The sequence below is a fragment of the Coregonus lavaretus genome (genome assembly GCF_964263955.1).
Source record: "Coregonus lavaretus genome assembly, chromosome: 20".
Lineage (NCBI taxonomy): Eukaryota > Metazoa > Chordata > Actinopteri > Salmoniformes > Salmonidae > Coregonus > Coregonus lavaretus.
Window position 1 is genome coordinate 38671307 of NC_140007.1, and position 22086 is coordinate 38693392.

The 22086-nt window shown below is 43.7% G+C and overlaps 1 protein-coding gene across 1 annotated transcript in view; it reads left to right on the top strand.

Annotated features, from left to right (window-relative positions):
• Positions 1 to 14341: 14341 nt before the first annotated feature.
• LOC311148158 (rho guanine nucleotide exchange factor 25-like) overlaps positions 14342 to 22086 on the top strand; it is a gene marked incomplete at its 5' end in the record, with an annotated part of 103341 nt that continues 95596 nt past the window's right edge. The window contains one exon of the mRNA XM_084185048.1: positions 14342 to 14480. Coding sequence (XP_084041174.1) covers positions 14342 to 14480 — 139 coding nt within the window. The remainder of the gene's footprint in view (positions 14481 to 22086) is intronic.

Consider the following 22086-nt stretch of genomic DNA (forward strand, 5'->3'; position numbering starts at 1 on the left):
CGTCACCCCGCTCCTCCGCACACTCCACTGGCTTCCAGTTGAAGCTCGCATCTGTTACAAGACCATGGTGCTTGCCTATGGAGCTGTGAGGGGAACGGCACCTCCGTACCTTCAGGCTCTGATCAGTCCCTACACCCAAACGAGGGCATTGCGTTCATCCACCTCTGGCCTGCTGGCTCCCCTTCCTCTGCGGAACCATAGTTCCCGCTCAGCCCAGTCAAAACTGTTCGCTGCTCTGGCACCCCAATGGTGGAACAAGCTCCCTCACGACGCCAGGACAGCGGAGTCACTCACCACCTTCCGGAAACATTTGAAACCCCACCTCTTTAAGGAATACCTGGGATAGGATAAAGTAATCCTTCTACCCCCCCCACCCCAAAAAAAATTAAATTAAAATTAAAATTTAAAATTTAAAATTTGTAAAGTGGTTATCCCACTGGCTATAGGGTGTATGCACCAATTTGTAAGTCGCTCTGGATAAGAGCGTCTGCTAAATGACGTAAATGTAATGTAAATGTAAACACACACACTGTCTTTAGAACACACACACTGTCTTTAGAACACACACACTGTCTTTAGAACACACACACTGTCTTTAGAACACACACACACACACTGTCTTTAAAACACACACACTGTCTTTAGAACACAAACACACACACACACTGTCTTTAGAACACACACACACACACTGTCTTTAGAACATACACACTGTCTTTAGAACACACACACTGTCTTTAGAACACACACACACACTGTCTTTAGAACACACACACTGTCTTTAGAACACACACACAAACACTGTCTTTAGAACACACACACTGTCTTTAGAACACACACACTGTCTTTAGAACACACACACTGTCTCTGGAACACACACTGTCTTTAGAACACACACACTGTCTTTAGAACACACACACAAACACTGTCTTTAGAACACACACACTGTCTTTAGAACACACACACACACACACTGTCTTTAGAACACACACACTGTCTTTAGAACACACACTGTCTCTGGAACACACACTGTCTTTAGAACACACACACACTGTCTTTAGAACACACACACACACACTGTCTTTAGAACACACACACTGTCTTTAGAACACACACACACACACACACATACACACACACACACACACACACACTGTCTTTAGAACACAAACACTGTCTTTAGAACACACACACACTCTCTTTAGAACACACACACTGTCTTTAGAACACACACACTGTCTTTAGAACACACACGCACTGTCTTTAGAACACACACACTGTCTTTAGAACACACACACACTGTCTTTAGAACACACACACTGTCTTTAGAACACACACACACACACACACTGTATTTAGAACACACACACTGTCTTTAGAACACACACACTGTCTTTAGAACACACACACACACACACACTGTCTTTAGAACACACACACTGTCTTTAGAACACACACACACACACACTGTCTTTAGAACACACACACTGTCTTTAGAACACACACACTGTCTTTAGAACACAAACACACACACTGTCTTTAGAACACACACACTGTCTTTAGAACACACACACTGTCTTTAGAACACACACACACACACACACACACACACACTGTCTTTAGAACACAAACACAAACACACACTGTCTTTAGAACACACACACTGTCTTTAGAACACACACACTGTCTTTAGAACACACACACTGTCTTTAGAACACACACACTGTCTTTAGAACACACACACACACACTGTCTTTAGAACACACACTGTCTCTGGAACACACACTGTCTTTAGAACACACACACTGTCTTTAGAACACACAAACACACACACACTGTCTTTAGAACACACACACACTGTCTTTAGAACACACACTGTCTCTGGAACACACACTGTCTTTAGAACACACACACACACACTGTCTTTAGAACACACACACTGTCCTTAGAACACACACACTGTCTTTAGAACACACACACTGTCTTTAGAACACACACACTGTCTTTAGAACACACACACTGTCTTTAGAACACACACACACACACACTGTCTTTAGAACACAAACACAAACACACACTGTCTTTAGAACACACACACACACTGTCTTTAGAACACACACACTGTCTTTAGAACACACACACACACACACACTGTCTTTAGAACACACACACTGTCTTTAGAACACACACACTGTCTTTAGAACACACACACTGTCTTTAGAACACACACACACACACTGTCTTTAGAACACACACTGTCTCTGGAACACACACTGTCTTTAGAACACACACACTGTCTTTAGAACACACAAACACACACACACTGTCTTTAGAACACACACTCACTGTCTTTAGAGCACACACTGTCTCTGGAACACACACTGTCTTTAGAACACACACACACACACACACACACACACACTGTCTTTAGAACACACACACTGTCCTTAGAACACACACACTGTCTTTAGAACACACACACTGTCTTTAGAACACACACACTGTCCTTAGAACACACACACTGTCTTTAGAACACACACACTGTCCTTAGAACACACACACTGTCTTTAAACACACACACTGTCTTCAGAACACACACACACACACACACACACACACACTGTCTCTGGAACACACACACTGTCTTTAGAACACACACACTGTCTTTAGAACACACACACTGTCCTTAGAACACACACACTGTCCTTAGAACACACACACTGTCTTTAGAACACACACACTGTCTTTAGAACACACACACACTGTCTTTAGAACACACACACTGTCCTTAGAACACACACACTGTCCTTGGAACACACACACTGTATTTAGAACACACACTGTCTCTGGAACACACACACTGTCCTTAGAACACACACACTGTCCTTAGAACACACACACTGTCTTTAGAACACACACTGTCTTTAGAACACACACTGTCTCTGGAACACACACACTGTCTTTAGAACACACACACTGTCTTTAGAACACACACTGTCTCTGGAACACACACACTGTCTTTAGAACACACACACTGTCCTTAGAACACACACACTGTCTTTAGAACACACACACTGTATTTAGAACACACACACTGTCCTTAGAACACACACACTGTCTTTAGAACACACACTGTCTTTAGAACACACACTGTCTCTGGAACACACACTGTCTTTAGAACACACACACTGTCCTTAGAACACACACACTATCTTTAGAACACACACACTGTCTTTAGAAGACACACACTGTCTTTAGAACACACACACTGTCTTTAGAACACACACACTGTCTTTACATTTACATTTACATCATTTAGCAGACGCTCTTATCCAGAGCGACTTACAAATTGGTGCATTCAACTTATGATAGCAAATGGGACAACCACTTTTTTTCCCTTCTTTTTTTTAAATGGGGGGGTGGGGGAGGGGGGGGGTAGAAGGATTGCTTTATACTATTCCAGGTATTCCTTAAAGAGGAGGTAGGGTTTCAAGTGTATCCGGAAGGTGGTCAATGACTCCGCTGTCCTGGCGTCGTTGGGGAGCTTGTTCCACCATTGGGGTGCCAGAGCAGCAAATAGCTTTGACTGGGCTGAGCGGGAACTGTGCTTCTGTAGATGTAGGGGAGCTAGCAGGCCAGAGGTGGATGAACGTAATGCCCTCGTTTGGGTGTAGGGTCTGATCAGAGCCTGAAGGCATTCTGGATAAGTTGTAGGGGTTTAATGGCACAGGCAGGGAGCCAAGCCAACAGCGAGTTGCAGTAATCCAGACGGGAGATGACAAGTGCCTGGATTAGGACCTGTGCCGCTTTCTGTGTAAGGTAGGGTCGTACTCTGCGAATGTTGTAGAGCAGGGGTGTCAAACGTCCGGCCCGCGGGCCGGATCAGGCCCGCAAACGGGTTTAATCCGGCCCGCGAGATGATTTTGTAGTATAAAAATGAGCTGCAATATTTCAATAAAAGAAACTGCTGTTCCAATTGTGTCCACTGGATGGCGCAATAGCAATTGTGTTAAGCAAGCAAACTGTTTATACCGGGGCAGAGCAAATAGGTCAAGCAAGTGCAGCCAGTCCGGATGAGCTACTTTGTTTTGCCCACGATATTTATTACGGCTTCTACTTTTAACATTATGTGCTTTGGCACCCTCATTGCCCCAATATGTCTCTGTCAAAAAAGAGAAAAGTGGACGCAGAGTGCAGAGTGTTCCAAGAAAAAGTGTCATCCTTCTATTTATTCACGGAATTGAATGGGAAAGCTGTATGTTTGGTGTGTTCACAGCATGTTGCAGTGCTGAAAGAATATAACCTTCGTCGCCACTATGTGAGTCTTCATGCCGACAAATTTGACAACTTTCAAGGACAGCGGAGAAGAGAGAAGGTGAATGAACTGTTGGTGGGTCTGAAGAAACAGCAGTCTGTGTTTACTCACAGCCGAGACATCAGTGACGCTGCAGTGAAAGCTAGCTACCTCATTGCTAATGAAATCGCAGTGGCTTCAAAACCATTTAGTGAGGGTGAATTTGTAAAAACATGCATGATGAAGGCAGCAGAGATTGTGTGCCCTGAAAAGCACCAGGCTTTTGCAAATATCAGCCTGACAAGAAACACAGTTGCAGACAGGATTTCCGATCTTTCAGTGGATTTGGACAGCCAGTTGAAGCAAAAAGTAAAGTCATTTATTGCGTTTTCGGTTGCAATTGATGAAAGCACGGACATTACAGATGTTGCACAACTGGCCATTTTCATCCGCGGAGTTGATGACACATTGACCGTCACCGAGGAGTTCGTGGAGTTGGTGCCGATGACAGATACAACGACAGCAGCTGATATTTTCACTGCACTCGTCGGCGCGCTGGACAGGGTCGGAGTGGACTGGTCCCGCGCTGTCAGCCTGGCTACAGATGGTGCGCCCTCAATTATCGGGAAAAAAGCAGGCGTTGTGACAAAGTTCAGAGAGAAAGTGCAATCTGCAAATGGAGGACGTGATTTTTGGACTTTTCACTGTATTTTGCACCAGGAGGCTTTGTGTTGCAAGTCATTAAAGATGGATAACGTCATGAATAAAACAAAGCTGCGCTCAAGGCTCACGCACAAGCACTTGAATCACATCCTGAAGTTGGCTGCCACTCAGGATGTGACGCCTGATATTGATGCGCTGGTGAAAGCTAAAAGATGCCAGGTATCAGGAGTCAAATAAACTATGCAACCCCACTTAAAGTGCTGCATGAGACACCCTGATATAGTTCTGTGATCTGTGATATACTTCTGTGAATCACTGAGGCATTGTGTGTTTGTGTGTTGTTTGTCCTCAGAATTTCAAATAACTTGAGGTGTTTTATGATTAATAGTGATGTTGTGCTTTTGGACACACTGTCCTCAGGCTCCAGCTTTATGTTTTATGTTGATAGTATTAAAACAAAGAAAACAATCTGAAGTTGTTGTTTTTAAGTTATATATACCATGATTTTACCGGTCCGGCCCACTTGGGAATAGATTTTCCTCCATGTGGCCCCTGAGCTAAAATGAGTTTGACACCCCTGGGCTAGGGTATATGTAGTGTGTATTCCAGTATGGGCTAGTGTATATGTAGTGTGTATTCCAGTATGAGCTAGTGTATACGTAGTGTATATTCCAGTATGGGCTAGTGTATATGTAGTGTGTATTCCAGTATGAGCTAGTGTATACGTAGTGTATATTCCAGTATGGGCTAGGGTATATGTAGTGTGTATTCCAGTATGGGCTAGTGTATATGTAGTGTATATTCCAGTATGAGCTAGTGTATATGTAGTGTGTATTCCAGTATGGGCTAGTGTATATGTAGTGTGTATTCCAGTATGGGCTAGGGTATATGTAGTGTATATTCCAGTATGGGCTAGGGTATATGTAGTGTATATTCCAGTATGGGCTAGGGTGTATGTAGTGTATATTCCAGTATGGGCTAGGGTATATGTAGTGTATATTCCAGTATGGGCTAGGGTATATGTAGTGTATATTCAAGTATGGGCTAGTGTATATGTAGTGTATATTCCAGTATGGGCTAGGGTATATGTAGTGTATATTCCAGTATGGGCTAGGGTGTATGTAGTGTATATTCCAGTATGGGCTAGGGTATATGTAGTGTATATTCCAGTATGGGCTAGGGTATATGTAGTGTATATTCAAGTATGGGCTAGTGTATATGTAGTGTATATTCCAGTATGGGCTAGGGTATATGTAGTGTATATTCCATACTCCCGAGTGGCGCAGTGGTCTAAGGCACTGCATCGCAGTGCTATCTGTGCCACTAGAGATCCTGGTTCGAATCCAGGCTCTGTCGTAGCCGGCCGCGACCGGGAGACCCATGGGGTGGTGCACAATTGGCCCAGAGTTGTCCAGGGTAGGGGAGGGAATGGCCGGCAGGGATGTAGCTCAGTTGGTAGAGCATGGTGTTTGCAACACCAGGGTTGTGGGTTCGATTCCCACAGGGGGCCAGTATGAAAAAATAAATATAATAATAATGTATGCACTCACTAACTGTAAGTCGCTCTGGATAAGAGCGTCTGCTAAATGACAAAAAATGTAAATGGCTAGTGTATATGTCGTGTGTATTCCAGTATTGGCTAGGGTATATGTAGTGTGTATTCCAGTATGGGCTAGGGTATATGTAGTGTGTATTCCAGTATGGGCTAGGGTATATGTAGTGTGTATTCCAGTATGGGCTAGGGTATATGTAGTGTATATTCCAGTATGGGCTAGGGTATATGTAGTGTATATTCCAGTATGGGCTAGGGTATATGTAGTGTATATTCCAGTATGGGCATCATATAGATTTTCCCTTCTTCCCTCAGCGTGCTTGCCGGCTTCTTCTCGACATTTGTGTTTATGCTTGGCGATGTGTGTAAGGATGAATCATGTTCAGTGTGTGCGGGTGGGGGGGAGTGATATAGAGAGAGAGAGGAGGAGGAAGAGAGGGAGGTAGAGAGGAGAGGGAGGTAGAGAACAGGGAGGAAGAGGGAGGTGGAGAGGAGAGTAAGGAAAGGAGAAGATGTATGGGTGTTATTGCACGCTTCAACTCACCCCCCCTCCTTTCCACCCTCCTTTTCCCCCCTCATCCCTCTTTTCCATAGAAACACGCAGTTCAGTGGAAGAAGGCAGTTTTTCCATACTTCCACTGACATTCCCGACTCTTCACACACGGCTCTCAAGACAAAGTCAATGTTCATTTAGTCAAGAATGACAGGAGGCTTAACTGAAATTGCCTCATTGCTCTGGTCTAAACTCCCTCTTCTGGTGAACTGGTAAAGTGCAATGCTGAGGTAAATGAATGGCAGTAGCTGGGCACATTAACCTTTTTCGATGGATCTCATAGCAGAGACAGAAACAGAGACAAAGGCAGTGAGAACTTTTGTTTGTTTAGTTTTTTCGTTTACACACACAGAAGGAGCGAGAAAGAGAGGGAGAGTGGCGGTCTTTGTAGGTGGGGTGGTTGGTCAGGGCTTTGTGTAACCTCGCTGAGAGCTGTACTGTAGTTTTATTTGTGAGATTATATGTGTACTGTGGCATTTGATGATGTACAGACAGACAGACAGACAGAGAGAGACAGACAGAGAGACAGACACAGACAGAGAGACAGAGAGAGAGAGAGAGAGAGAGAGAGAGAGAGAGAGAGAGAGAGAGAGAGAGAGAGAGCCGCCAGTCAAAGCGGACTGGAGTAGAATGTTGGAACCGTGAACAGAGAAGATCAGAGGGGAGAACAAGAGAGGAGAGACCTAGGGGCTTGTTGTTTGATGACTGGTCAGGGGTATCCTGTGAAGGGGTGTATCCTGTGAAGAGGTGTATCCTGTCCAAAGGGGTGTTGTGTGTCAGTCGGTATCCAGGCTTTTCTAGTTTCTCCGGTTGTAGCCCTGTACTGAAGATGGCGGTGCTATGCTTCATAGCCCTGTACTGAAGATGGCGGTGCTATGCTTCATAGCCCTGTACTGAAGATGGCGGTGCTATGCTTCGTAGTACACGTGCGACAGCACCCCTTTGTACTGAAGATGGCGGTGCTATGCTTCATAGCCCTGTACTGAAGATGGCGGTGCTATGCTTCGTAGTACACTATAGTACACTATAATGTTCGGCATAGCATAAGTTGTTCTAGCCATGCATATTGTTTATAAGAGATTGGAGATTGTATTCTGTCATTCAACAATGAATTTTTTCCTCTTCACTTCCAGACCACACACACACACACACACGTTACGTTACGGTAGTCCATCGTATCCGATGATGACTTCCACTTCTGAGTTAACAGTGAATTCTTTGGTGACTGTAGAGTCCAATCTGAGATCCACAAACTTTATTGCAGGTGGGGCATGTGCAGTCTGTGTTGGCAGGGGCAGGCATGATGGTATGTCTCCTGAGCTGTTTTTGCTGTCTCTTTGTGCTCCTCTCTTCCTTCCACCTCTGTACACCGCTCTGGCAGAGCTGCCGCCAGGTGGAACGGTCAGCAGCAGCGTCCTCCAGGTCAGTGGGTTTGATGTTGCACTTCTTCAGCAACGTTTTCAGCTGGTCCTTGTAGCGCTTCATCTGTCCCCCTGCAGACCGCCGGCCAACATGTAGCTGGCCATACAGGATCTTCCGCGGCAAGCGCTCCTGAGACATTCTAATGACATGCCCAAGCCAGCGCAGTTGGTGTCAGGTGACCATGGCCTCCATACTCTTGCAGTTGGTCTTAACAAGTATTGATGTATGGGGCACGCGGTCGCACCATGTGATTCCCAGGATGTGCTGCAGGCATCCTATGTGGAATCGCTCTAGCTGCTTGTTGTGGTGACTGTAAGTGACTCAGGCTTCACAGCTGTAAAGAAGTGTGGTGATGCAGACGGCTTGATAGATGGCGACTTTGGTGTGGAGGTGGAGATCCCTGTTTTGGAAGACCCTGCGTCTGAGTTTCCCGAAGGCAGCTGATGCTTGCTTGATCCTATTTAGAATTTTGAGGTTGATGCTGCAGTCCTCCGAGAGGATGCTGCCCAGGTATTTGAAGGACGGGACTATTGCCAGTGATTTGTGTTCAATGGTGAAGACAGGCATGGTGGGTGGAGGGCTGGATCTCCATTGGCAGACCACCTCTGTCTTGGTAGTGTTGATAGACAGTCCCATCCTGCTATAGACCCTCACAGCCGCTACAAGGACAGACTGAAGGTCTTCCGGAGTGTGGGCCACAAGAGCACAGTCATCAGCATACTGCAGCTCAAGAACCCACTCCGTCAAAACCTGGGTGGTTGCTTGGAGCCTCCTGACGTTGAATAGGTTTCCATCCAGCCTGAAGTCCACTGCAACCCCGCTGCTGGCCTCAAGCTCCTTGTGGAGAAGCTGGGTGACACATAGGAGGAAGATGTTAAAGAGTACAGGTGCCAGCACACACCCCTGCCTCACATCGAGACAGAGGTAGAGACAGAGATGCACTTTTTCCTCTACTGTGAAATACTCCCAAATAAGAAAATATCTAATTTAATTAAATTCCCAACTTCTGTGCATTTACTAATGACATAAAGCTGAGAGAAAACCACAAATATTACTGCCAGATATGTATACGATTGCCATAGCCTGAGGGACATCCCATGACCATGAATCCAAATCAAATAACATTTTATTCGTCACATACGCATATTTAGCAGATGCTATTTCGGGTGTAGCGGAATGCTTGTGTTCCTAGCTCCAACAGTGCAGTAGTATCTAACAATTCACAACAATACACACAAATCTCAAAGTAAAATAATGGAATTAAGAAATATATAAATATTAGGACGAGCAATGTCGGAGTGGCATTGACTAGAATACAGTAGAATACAGTTTATACATATGAAATGAGTAAAACAGTATGTAAACATTATTAAAGTGAAAAGTGTTCCATTATTAAAGTGACCAGTGTTCCATGTCTATGTACATAGGGCAGCAGACTCTAAGGTGCAGGGATGACTAACCGGGCGTTAGCCGGCTAGTGACACTGACTAAGTTCAGGGCAGGCTACTGGGTGGAGGCCGGCTAGTGGTGACTATTTAACAGTCTGATGGCCTTGAGATAGAAGCTGTTTTTCAGTGTCTCGGTCCCAGCTTTGATGCACCTGTACTGTCCTCACCTTCTGGATGATAGCGGGGTGAACAGGCCGTGGCTCGAGTGGTTGATGTCCTTGATGATCTTGTCATTCCTGTGACACCGGGTGCTGTAGATGTCCTTAAGGGCAGGCAGTGTGCTCCTGGTGATGCGTTGGGCTGACTGCACCACTCTCTGGAGAGCCCTGTGTTTGCGGACGGTGCAGTTGCCGTACCAGGCTGTGAAACAGCCCGACAGGATGCTCTCAATGGTGCATCTGTAAAAGTTTTTGAGGGTCTTAGGGGCCAAGCCGTTGCGCCTTCTTCACCACACTGTCTGTGTGGGTGGACCGTTTCAGATTGTCAGTGATTTGTACGCCGAGGAACTTGAAGCTTTTCACCTTCTCCACTGTGGTCCCGTTGATGTGGATGGGGGGGTGCTCCCTCTGCTGTCACCTGAAGTCCACGATCAGCTTCTTCGTTTTGTTGATGTTGAGGGAGAGGTTATTTTCCTGGCACCACTCCGCCAGGGCCCTCCCCTCCTCCCTGTAGGCTGTCTCGTCGTTGTTGGTAATCAGGCCTACCACTGTTGTGGCGTCTGCAAACTTGATGATTGAGTTGGAGACTTGCATGGCCACGCAGTCATGGGTGAACAGGGAGTACAGGAGGCGGCTGAGCACGCACCCTTGTGTTGCCCCTGTGTTGACATTCAGCGTAGTGGAGGTGTTGTTGCCTACCTTCACCACCTGGGGGCGGCCCGTCAGGAATTCCCTGAAGTATTTGTTTACATTGTATATAACTTACAAGTAATACATAGTGTAAACATCATCCATGTACATTTTGTTGTTTATTTATTAGCCATTTTATTAAATGTATCGACCGAAGATTCCACAACAGCAGTAGTGTTGTACCTGTATACATGATTATATGTACTATTTTTATTACTACTGAAATTAACTGTATTTCATTATCCTCATTGCATTGTACTGTATTTACTGATGCTGTACCACCAATGTTCCCTCTAAGCTGCACGTGTGCCGCACAGAAGAAATCTCAGCCAGCGCAGAGAAGCACCAGATTGAACTTCACTCAACCTTCTAGAGTTTTCCCCGTTACTTACTGTTTCCCTTTACTGTGGGAATTGTGATCAAATCAATACAATTAGCCACTTTCAATGCAACATACCGAAACAAAACGAACTATGCAAGAGATTTTCTTGTAGGCATAAATGCATCGGAATAGGATTCTATTGCATTGACATGCAGTACTCAGCCTGTACTCTACACAGACTGGTGTGGCATAAACAATCAGAGCTGCAGTAGGCCTATATGCAAATAGACCCTTGCCATATATGGATTTGTGCCATTCATTTTGAACTGGACTGTTTTACAGCATGAGCGGTCGCGATTATTATGCGCTTATTTTGAGATCAAAGCGAGAGCTGCATGTATGAAAAATGTATGCACTTACTAAAACTGTAAGTCGCTCTGGATAAGAGCGTCTGCTAAATGACTAAAATGTAAAAATGTAAATGTAGCAACGTGTGCACATTTGTTCATATCCTTTGCTAGTTAGTGAGTTATTGGCCTAGTTATAGCTAATTTGTAGTCAGCAATGTGGGAGTGATGGCTTCCTACAAGAGCACAAAATGTGTACACTTCTAGCCATCTTTGAAAAGCAAGTCAGGTAAAGAGTTTTTTTTTGTATGTCTTAAAGGGGCAGTGTTGTATTTTGAGACAGGCTTGAATAAGCTAATTAGCCAATAGGCAGAGGGTAGCATAATTTGTCTGATTCTCTGTAATAATGGTATGAGAATAATAATGCATTTTATTTTGTAAAGTGGTTTCTTGCATCAAACAACACAACAAAATGTTCAGTCACCTCCTTGTCTGAAGGACAAGTGGATAAACAGGTTAATGTCAAGCCCTGCATGTTTTTTTCAAAAGGCTCATGGAATGTAGACCTACATTGAACACCACACATTGGCTGCTACTGTAGGCTGAATGATAGAACCACTATTTTCATGTTCAAATGTTATGTGATGCATTTTCTCCATTGTTTTTTATGGTAGGCCACTCTGGTAGGCCTACATTATGATCAAATAGCCACAGTAGCCTACTTGGCCACTGTTATAACGGTTACTTAAAGCGGGTACAGCCTCAGTATTCACAGTAAACACACACCGGAAGTTGCACAGAATCTTCACAACGTTCAAGTTTGCGCTCAGCCGACCTGAAATTTGCTCAGTGCTGAAAAAAATGAGAGGGAACATTGTGTACCACTATACTGCTTGGGCAATATCTACAAATTGTATTTCATGCCAATAAAGCAATCAGAGAGAGAGAGAGAGTGAGAGAGAGAGAGATTTCAGCTGGCCTGTGGGAGGTGTTGGGTCCTTCAGGGTGTTAGGTTAGAGGTGATGGGTTTCTAGTAGGAGTCCTTCAGGGTGTTAGGTTAGAGGTGATGGGTTTCTAGTAGGAGTCCTTCAGGGTGTTAGGTTAGAGGTGATGGGTTTCTAGTAGGAGTCCTTCAGGGTGTTAGGTTAGAGGTGATGGGTTTCTAGTAGGAGTCCTTCAGGGTGTTAGGTTAGAGGTTATGTGTTTCTAGTAGGAGTCCTTCAGGGTGTTAGGTTAGAGGTTATGTGTTTCTAGTAGGAGTCCTTCAGGGTGTTAGGTTAGAGGTGATGTGTTTCTAATAGGAGTCCTTCAGGGTGCTAGGTTAGAGGTGATGTGTTTCTAGTAGGAGTCCTTCAGGGTGTTAGGTTAGAGGTGATGGGTTTCTAGTAGGAGTCCTTCAGGGTGTTAGGTTAGAGGTGATGGGTTTCTAGTAGGAGTCCTTCAGGGTGTTAGGTTAGAGGTGATGGGTTTCTAGTAGGAGTCCTTCAGGGTGTTAGGTTAGAGGTGATGGGTTTCTAGTAGGAGTCCTTCAGGGTGTTAGGTTAGAGGTTATGTGTTTCTAATAGGAGTCCTTCAGGGTGTTAGGTTAGAGGTGATGGGTTTCTAGTAGGAGTCCTTCAGGGTGTTAGGTTAGAGGTTATGTGTTTCTAGTAGGAGTCCTTCAGGGTGTTAGGTTAGAGGTGATGTGTTTCTAATAGGAGTCCTTCAGGGTGTTAGGTTAGAGGTGATGGGTTTCTAGTAGGAGTCCTTCAGGGTGTTAGGTTAGAGGTGATGTGTTTCTAATAGGAGTCCTTCAGGGTGTTAGGTTAGAGGTGATGGGTTTCTAGTAGGAGTCCTTCAGGGTGCTAGGTTAGAGGTGATGGGTTTCTAGTAGGAGTCCTTCAGGGTGTTAGGTTAGAGGTGATGGGTTTCTAGTAGGAGTACTTCAGGGTGTTAGGTTAGAGGTGATGGGTTTCTAGTAGGAGTCCTTCAGGGTGTTAGGTTAGAGGTGATGGGTTTCTAGTAGGAGTCCTTCAGGGTGCTAGGTTAGAGGTGATGTGTTTCTAATAGGAGTCCTTCAGGGTGTTAGGTTGGTTAGTCTGCTAAAGTCACATCGAGCATCCAGAAAGAGCATAACAAATAATACATACAGACAGACATACAGACAGACAGGTGGAGGGAGGAGGTGAGGGAACAAGAGAGGGAGCAGGAGAGGAGAAGGAAGGAGAGAGAAAGAGGAGAGGAACAGAGGAGAGGGAAGGAGAGAGAAAGAGCAGAGGAGAGGAACAGAGGAATAACAGGACAAAGAAAAAAGAGAAAGACGGTTGCTAAGAGAAACACAAGACAGACTTGCTGAGGTAAGGGAAGGGAAGGAGGGAGCGAGAGAGGAGAGAAGGGTCGCCAAGAGAAACACAAGACAGACTTGACAGAAAGAGAGGAAAGAAGGGTCGCCAAGAGAAACAGAAGACAGACTTGACAGAAAGAGAGGAAAGAAGGGGAGTGGGAACACTATCCTGGAATAGCCAGGCAGCAACTAGAGCTGTAGCAGACTCCTCCCCCTCACCCCTCCCCTTCTCTCTTCATCTCTCTCTCTTTCCCCATCTCGCTCTGTCTCTCTTGCTGAGGCAGTCTGCTACTCTGTCGTTTGACCAGGCAGTTAATTGTGGTGAGAGCTCAGCAACTGGAAAGAACAAGAGAAGGAAAAGGAGAAAGAGAGAATTATTCTCCTGACCTTCTGTCTTTCAGGATGAAACCCCCAGTGTGTTTCTCTAAGAGAGGTTCCTCTGATTTTGAGTTTTAACTGGACTTTCTGCTTTCTCTGTGTTTTTATCTGTGGACACTCTCCGGACACTCCTTTGGGATTTACTCTGACCGCACCGTGAGGATCTAGTGTGTGTGTGTGTTCGCTGGGCCATGCCCACCACTGGTAGCAGGTCATCCAGCGCCAGGGGTACAACATTAAAAGGGGGCCACCACCACAGGGGCTGTGCCTGCCAACACTTATTCCGTAAAGTCCTCGTCAAGTGTGGCTGCTGCTATGCCCGGGTCAGAGGTCAGTAGTACAACACACACACACACAACTGCTGTTGTGTCTGTTTTACTGTGTGTGTGTGTTTATATTGTGTGTGTGTATGCGTGTGTCTGTGTTTGTGTATGTTGAACTCTGTGTGTGTGTTGCAACAACCCTACTACCCTCTACCCTCCTCACTGTCTCTTCTCCTCCCCTCTGTCTCTTCTTCTCTGTAATACCACTGCCAGTTCAGCATTCACTCTCTTCTTCCCTGTAATATCACTGCCAGTTCAGCATTCACTCTCTTCTTCCCTGTAATATCACTGCCAGTTCAGCATTCACTCTCTTCTTCCCTGTAATATCACTGCCAGTTCAGCATTCACTCTCCTTCCATGTAATATCACTGCCAGTTCAGCATTCACTCTCTTCTTCCCTATAATATCACTGCCAGTTCAGCATTCACTCTCTTCTTCCCTGTAATATCACTGCCAGTTCAGCATTTACTCTCTTCTTCCCTGTAATATCACTGCCAGTTCAGCATTCACTCTCTTCCCTGTAATACCACTGCCAGTTCAGCATTCACTCTCTTCTTCCCTATAATATCACTGCCAGTTCAGCATTCACTCTCTTCTTCCCTGTAATAACACTGCCAGTTCAGCATTCACTCTCTTCTTCCCTGTAATATCCCTGCCAGTTCAGCATTCACTCTCTTCTTCCCTGTAATAACACTGCCAGTTCAGCATTCACTCTCTTCTTCCCTGTAATATCCCTGCCAGTTCAGCATTCACTCTCTTCTTCCCTATAATATCACTGCCAGTTCAGCATTCACTCTCTTCTTCCCTGTAATAACACTGCCAGTTCAGCATTCACTCTCTTCTTCCCTGTAATATCCCTGCCAGTTCAGCATTCACTCTCTTCTTCCCTGTAATAACACTGCCAGTTCAGCATTCACTTTCTTCTTCCCTGTAATACCACTGCCAGTTCAGCATTCACTCTCTTCCCTTTCTGCCACATTTGCTCTGATGTCCACCCACCGCCTCCTTATCTCTCTCCGTTCTGCACGGAGTGTGTTGTGTGTAGTGTCTAGTGTGTAGTGTGTAGTGTGTAGTGTCTAGTGTCTAGTGTGTAGTGTGTACTAATAGTTTAAGTGTGCCTCTTGCTCCTCTCCTCTCCTCCATACTGTCCCCAGCTGGAGCAACAGATGTGTGTCACTCACCTCACAGACTGTTACAGTACAGCTTGGGAGTACATACAGAGAAACTGACTATATCCTTTAGCGAGAGGGAGGCAGGGACAGGGACTAGAAAATTGTGTTTGCTTGTGTACTGTAGAGGGAGGCAGGGTCAGGGAATGGAGAAGTCATATATAAGTAATATTACGTGTCAGTTTGTGTGTGTTTAGGTCCTTCAGAGAGGTATCACCCATCTGGGTGTCTGTGTTGGCTTAGTACGTGCAGCACGTGGATGGATTAAAACACTAGGGGACTGACTGTCTCTCTCTCTCTCTCTCTCTCTCTCTCTCTCTCTCTCTCTCTCTCTCTCTCTCTCTCTCTCTCTCTCTCTCTCTCTCTCTCTCTCTCTCTCTCTCTCTCTCTCTCTCTCTCTCTCTCTCTCTCTCTCTCTCTCTCTCTCTCCCTCTCCCTAACCCTTTCCCTCTCTTGCTCTCATTCTCTCTCTCTCGTAAGTTTTTAGTTTTTAAGTCAATAAATGTGCATTAATGTAATCTATTGCTGGTGGAAAACGCTTGCTTTCTGAGAACGGAGAGCAGAGCATTTCTGGGCAGCCTTTTTACTGCTTTGATCTAACATGAAGTTACTATGAGACTTGTTTTGATCTAACATGAAGTTACTGTAGGACTTGTTTTGATTTAACATGAAGTTACTGTAAGACTTGTTATGATCTGACATGGAGTTACTGTAAGACTGGTTCTCTAGCAAATTAGTAAGATTGTCTCAACCAATGTTCAAGAATGGCCTTTTTCCCTTTATTCAGATTACAACCTCTCACTTTCAGTTATTTGAAAAGGAAATAATCTCCCAAATATCACTATTTCTAAAACAAGCCATAGAAAGTTGGTTGCAATTTCAATTTAATCCTCCAGAAACGACAGAACAAATAATGCAACAAATATTGTGGTTAAACTCAAATATACTAATTGATAAAAAAAAATTTTTACAAAATTTTTAAAAAAGGTATCATCTTCGTAAATGATATCATCGGTAGGACTGGTGGAGTTATGTCGCACATGCAGCTAACAAAAACATATGGAAATGTCTGCTCTACCCAAAATTACAACCAAATAATTGCAACATTACCACAAAAATGGAAGAGGAAAGTGGAAGGGGGAAAAAGTAAGGAACTTGTCTGTCGGCCTTGCATTAAAGAACATAATTGGTTAAAGAAAACTGTGATAAATAAAAAAGTATACCAGTTTCATTTAAGGATTGACAGCTGTCCCATATAGATTGCAAAATAGTTGGGAAGAGATTATTGACGTACCGATCCCATGGCATAGTGTTTATATACTGATACGCAAAACGACGCCGGATTCAAAACTAAAACATTTTCAATTTAAATTACTATATCAAATTCTTGCTACAAATAGAATGTTACTTATATGGGGGATACAATCTTCCCAGCTCTGCAGATTTTGCTGCGAAGAGACAGAATCATTAGATAATTTGTTTTGGTACTGTCCATTTGTAGCTTGTTTTTGGACACAGGTCCAGGAATGGCTAAAGGATTGCAATATTTACCTGGAGCTGACCCTGCAGATAGCATTACTGGGTGATCTGAAAAGTTCAGTTGAGTCAATTGATCAATAATATAATACTTTTAGCAAAAATGTTTATTTTCAATTTACAATCTGTAGAAACAATGAGAATAGAAAGGTTCAGAACTTTTGTAAAACATCACAGTACAGTTGAAGAATATATGGCAAATAGAAATCCAATATGGATGGTGTTAAGAGATAGATGGGTGGTGTTGAATGGAGTTGAAGGATGGGACTAATAACAACTAACAACAACTAATAACAACAACATAACTAATAATGTAAGCATACTGTGTCCATAATAAGTATATAGGTTATAGGTTGAGAGCTTTTGTGAAAGAGCACAGTTAGAAAGATATGGCATATAGAAGCAAACCGGATGGACATCATGAAAATGATCGGAGAGGTTGAGGGTAGAGGAAGTTCAGGAGTAAAAACAAACAAAATATAATTATTGTAAAATTGACTGTGTCCATAAAATGTATATAGTATGTATAAGCTGGAAGTAGAGGCCTAAGCATTGTTGTTCACTAGTTTACTCCAATTAGGGAAGGGGTGGTGGGGTTGGAAAGTAATAAAGAGAAATATATATTTTTAAAGGATATGTATGTGTATATATGTATGTATGTATATATAATATATATATGCGAGAGAAAAAAATATATGGGGGATTGGAAGTGATGCAGACAATTACATTGATGGAAGTTACAATCTATCTGCAATATTAAAGCTCATCTACCCCCTAAAAAAACAAAAAAACTAAAGACTTGTTATGATCTACCATGAAGATACTGTAGGACTTCTTATGATCTAACATGAAGTTACTGTAGGACTTCTTATGATCTAACATGAAGTTACTGTAGGACTTCTTATGATCTAACATGGAGTTACTGTAGGACTTGTTATGATCTAACATGGAGTTACTGTAGGACTTCTTATGATCTAACATGAAGTTACTGTAAGACTTGTTATGATCTACCATGAAGATACTGTAGGACTTCTTATGATCTAACATGAAGTTACTGTAGGACTTCTTATGATCTAACATGAAGTTACTGTAAGACTTGTTATGATCTAACATGAAGTTACTGTAAGACTTGTTATGATCTAACATGGAGTTACTGTAGGACTTGTTATGATCTAACATGGAGTTACTGTAGGACTTGTTATGATCTAACATGGAGTTACTGTAGGACTTGTTATGATCTAACATGAAGTTACTGTAGGACTTGTTATGATCTAACATGGAGTTACTGTAGGACTTGTTATGATCTAACATGGAGTTACTGTAGAAATTGTTATGATCTGACATGGAGTTACTGTGTGTTAATCTAATAAAATCAGATGGTTTATATTTGGCAGTAATAACTAGGAAAGGCCTTGATCTACTTTAATGACTGTACTGAAACCAGAGAGCCAGAGGAGGTTATTATCTAGATCTGCTTTGGAGAGGAGAGGCTGGTTGTCTTTAGAGAAGGGTTTCGGAAACTAACAACATTACAGTTGGAATATCAATATGAGGCCAGATCTAGACTTACAGTTAAAGTCGGAAGTTTACATACACTTAGGTTGGAGTCATTAAAACTTGTTTTTCAACCACTCCACAAATGTATTGTTAACAAACTATAGTTTTGGCAAGTCGGTTAGGACATCTACTTTGTGCATGACACAAGTAATTTTTCCAACAATTGTTTACAGACAGATTATTTCACTTATAATTCACTGTATCACAATTCCAGTGGGTCAGAAGTTTACATACACTAAGTTGACTGTGCCTTTAAACAGCTTGGAAAATTCCAGAAAATGATGTCATGGCTTTAGAAGCTTCTGATAGGCTAATTGACGTCATTGGAGTCAATTGGAGGTGTACCTGTGGATGTATCTCAAGGCCTACCTTCAAACTCAGTGCCTCTTTGCTTGACATCATGGGAAAATCAATCAAACGCCTGAAGTTACCACATTCATCTGTACAAACAATAGTATGCAAGTATAAACACCATTGGACCACGCAGCTGTCATACCGCTCAGGAAGGAGATGCATTCTGTCTCCTAGAGATGAATGTACTTTGGTGCGAAAAGTGCAAATCAATCCCAGAACAACAGCAAAGGACCTTGTGAAGATGCTGGAGGAAACAGGTACAAAAGTATCTATATCCACGGTAAAATTAGTCCTATATCGACATAACCTGAAAGGCCGCTCAGCAAGGAAGAGGCCACTGCTTCAAAACCGCCAGAAAAAAGCCAGACTACGGATTGCAACTGCACATGGGGACAAAGATCATACTTTCTGGAGAAATGTCCTCTGGTCTGATGAAACAAAAATAGAACTGTTTGGCCATAATGACCATCGGTATGTTTGTAAGAAAAAGGGGGTTGCTTGCAAGCCGAAGAACACCATCCCAACCGTGAAGCACGGGGGTGGCAGCATCATGCTGTGGGGGTGCTTTGCTGCAGGAGGGACTGGTGCACTTCACAAAATAGATGGCATCATGAGGAAGGAAAATTATGTGGATATATTGAAGCAACATCTCAAGACATCAGTCAGGAAGTTAAAGCTTGGTCGCAAATGGGTCTTCCAAATGGACAATGACCCCAAGCATACTTCCAAAGTTGTGGCAAAATGGTTTAAGGACAACAAAGTCAAGGTATTGGAGTGGCCATCACAAAGCCCTGACCTCAATCCTATAGAAAATGTGTGGGCAGAACTGAAAAAGCGTGTGCGAGCAAGGAGGCCTACAAACCTGACTCAGTTACACCAGCTCTGTCAGGAGGAATGGGCCAAAAGTCACCCAACTTATTGTGGGAAGCTTGTGGAAGGATACCCGAAACGTTTGACCCAAGTTAAACAATTTAAAGGCAATGCTACCAAATACTAATTGAATGTAAACTTCTGACCCACTGGGAATGTGATGAAAGAAATAAAAGCTGAAATAAATCATTCTCTCTACTATTATTCTGACATTTCACATTCTTAAAATAAAGTGGTGATCCTAACTGACCTAAGACAGGGAATTTGTACTAGGATTAAATATCAGGAATTGTGAAAAACTGATTTTAAATGTATTTGGCTAAGGTGTATGTAAACTTCCGACTTCAACTGTACTTATAATTTACAGAAGAAGTCCATGCAGTTACTACTGGCTTAGCTTCAATTGAGTAGTTGATGCACTAGACTACTATAGAAGTTTGCTACTTCCATACTCTATATCTCAGTGTGAACTGGATAAGGTGTTGTGGTTCCTTGTTCTATTAGGGTAAACATTTTCAGACGGCTGACTACACATGACCAGGGTTGGCGTGATGTTTGTAGGTGAAACAGTAGGAAATGTGGGTCTGGATGTGCCATGTGGTCCCAGTTCTCAACAGAATCCTGTCTACATTTACATTTTAGTCATTTAGCAGACGCTCTTATCCAGAGCGACTTACAGTTAGTGAATACATATTTTTTTGTACTGGCCCCCCGTGGGAATCGAACCCACAACCCTGGCGTTGCAAACGCCATGCTCTATCAACTGAGCTACATCCCTGCCGGCCATTCCCTCCCCTACCCTGGGCCAATTGTGCGCCGCCCATGAGTCTCCCGGTCACGGCCGGCTGCGACAGAGCATGGATTCGAACCAGGATCTCTAGTGGCACAGTTAGCACTGCGATGCAGTTAGCACTCTCTCCACTGTGCCACTCAGGAGTCTAGAGTCATATGCTGTTCTAGAGTCTTGTCTAGAATCCCATGCTATTCTAGAATCCTATCTAGAATCCCATGCTGTTCTAGAATCCTGTCTAGAATCCCATGCTGGCCTCACTCATTCTGTAGTGGTGAGAAACCCTGGCAGACTTGCCAGATAAACGAGAGGATGGTAGAGTAGATGGTCACAGAGATGGCCGAAATAAAGACAATGGTTTATTTGACACCTGCTATCCATTTCACATCATCTCATCAGGTCTGCTTCCCAAATGGCACCCTATTCCCATAGGGCTCTGGTCAATGGTAGTGCACTTTACAGGAAAAAGGCAGCTATTTGGGACACAACCCAGGGGGAAAGAATGACCTAGAGGTGTAGGCTAAGGAAACTGGCTGAGCTATTCATCAGTACTGTATGCCAATATAACCTAAGCTTCCTGTCCACCCTCCCCCTCTCTTCCTCCACGCCATTCCCCCCATCAAGGGTGGTGACTGCAATGCGGTCATTGCAGAATACAAACAGTCAAATCAATGGAGCATTCTGGACCTCAATCAACCTCCATGCAGCCACCAAATCAAGACGACCAACTCCAATCTTTCTAATCAATGCTTAATGATGGATGAATAAAATCAATGGGTTCCTTAGTACAGCTTGATGAAATGTGAATGTGGTGTGTGTGTGTACGTCTGTATGTGTGTGTGAGACACCCGGGAGTCTAATGACATGGATAAACATGAGCTTTTACTATTTAGCTTTTAAAGTGATTGATACTACTCAGCATGAGAGGAGGAGCCCACTGCGGGTGTAAAAGAGATGGACAGAGAGAGAGGTGGGCATAATGAAGAAAGGGAATGCATCGGTGTTGTTCTGGTTGATATCTGCAATAGCTTGTCAGCAACATTGGCTGGCTACTTGGCTGCAGGAGAATAAGAGTTCCCTTTAACCCTGCAGAATGAGTTCATTTTAAATTTGTAAGTCGCTCTGGATAAGAGCGTCTGCTAAATGACGTAAATGGAAATGGAAATGGAAATTATTAAAGGCATAGAAGTGTTTGGCTGTTAGTTTGAGTCATCTTTCATACTCTGATAGGAAGCATCCAACCTGGTGATTTTTTTAGTAGTTGGTCAAAACTGGGCAGGCCTGTAGCATTGTTGAAGAGTTTTTATGTTTGACTAACTGCAAAGTGGTTCTGTGCC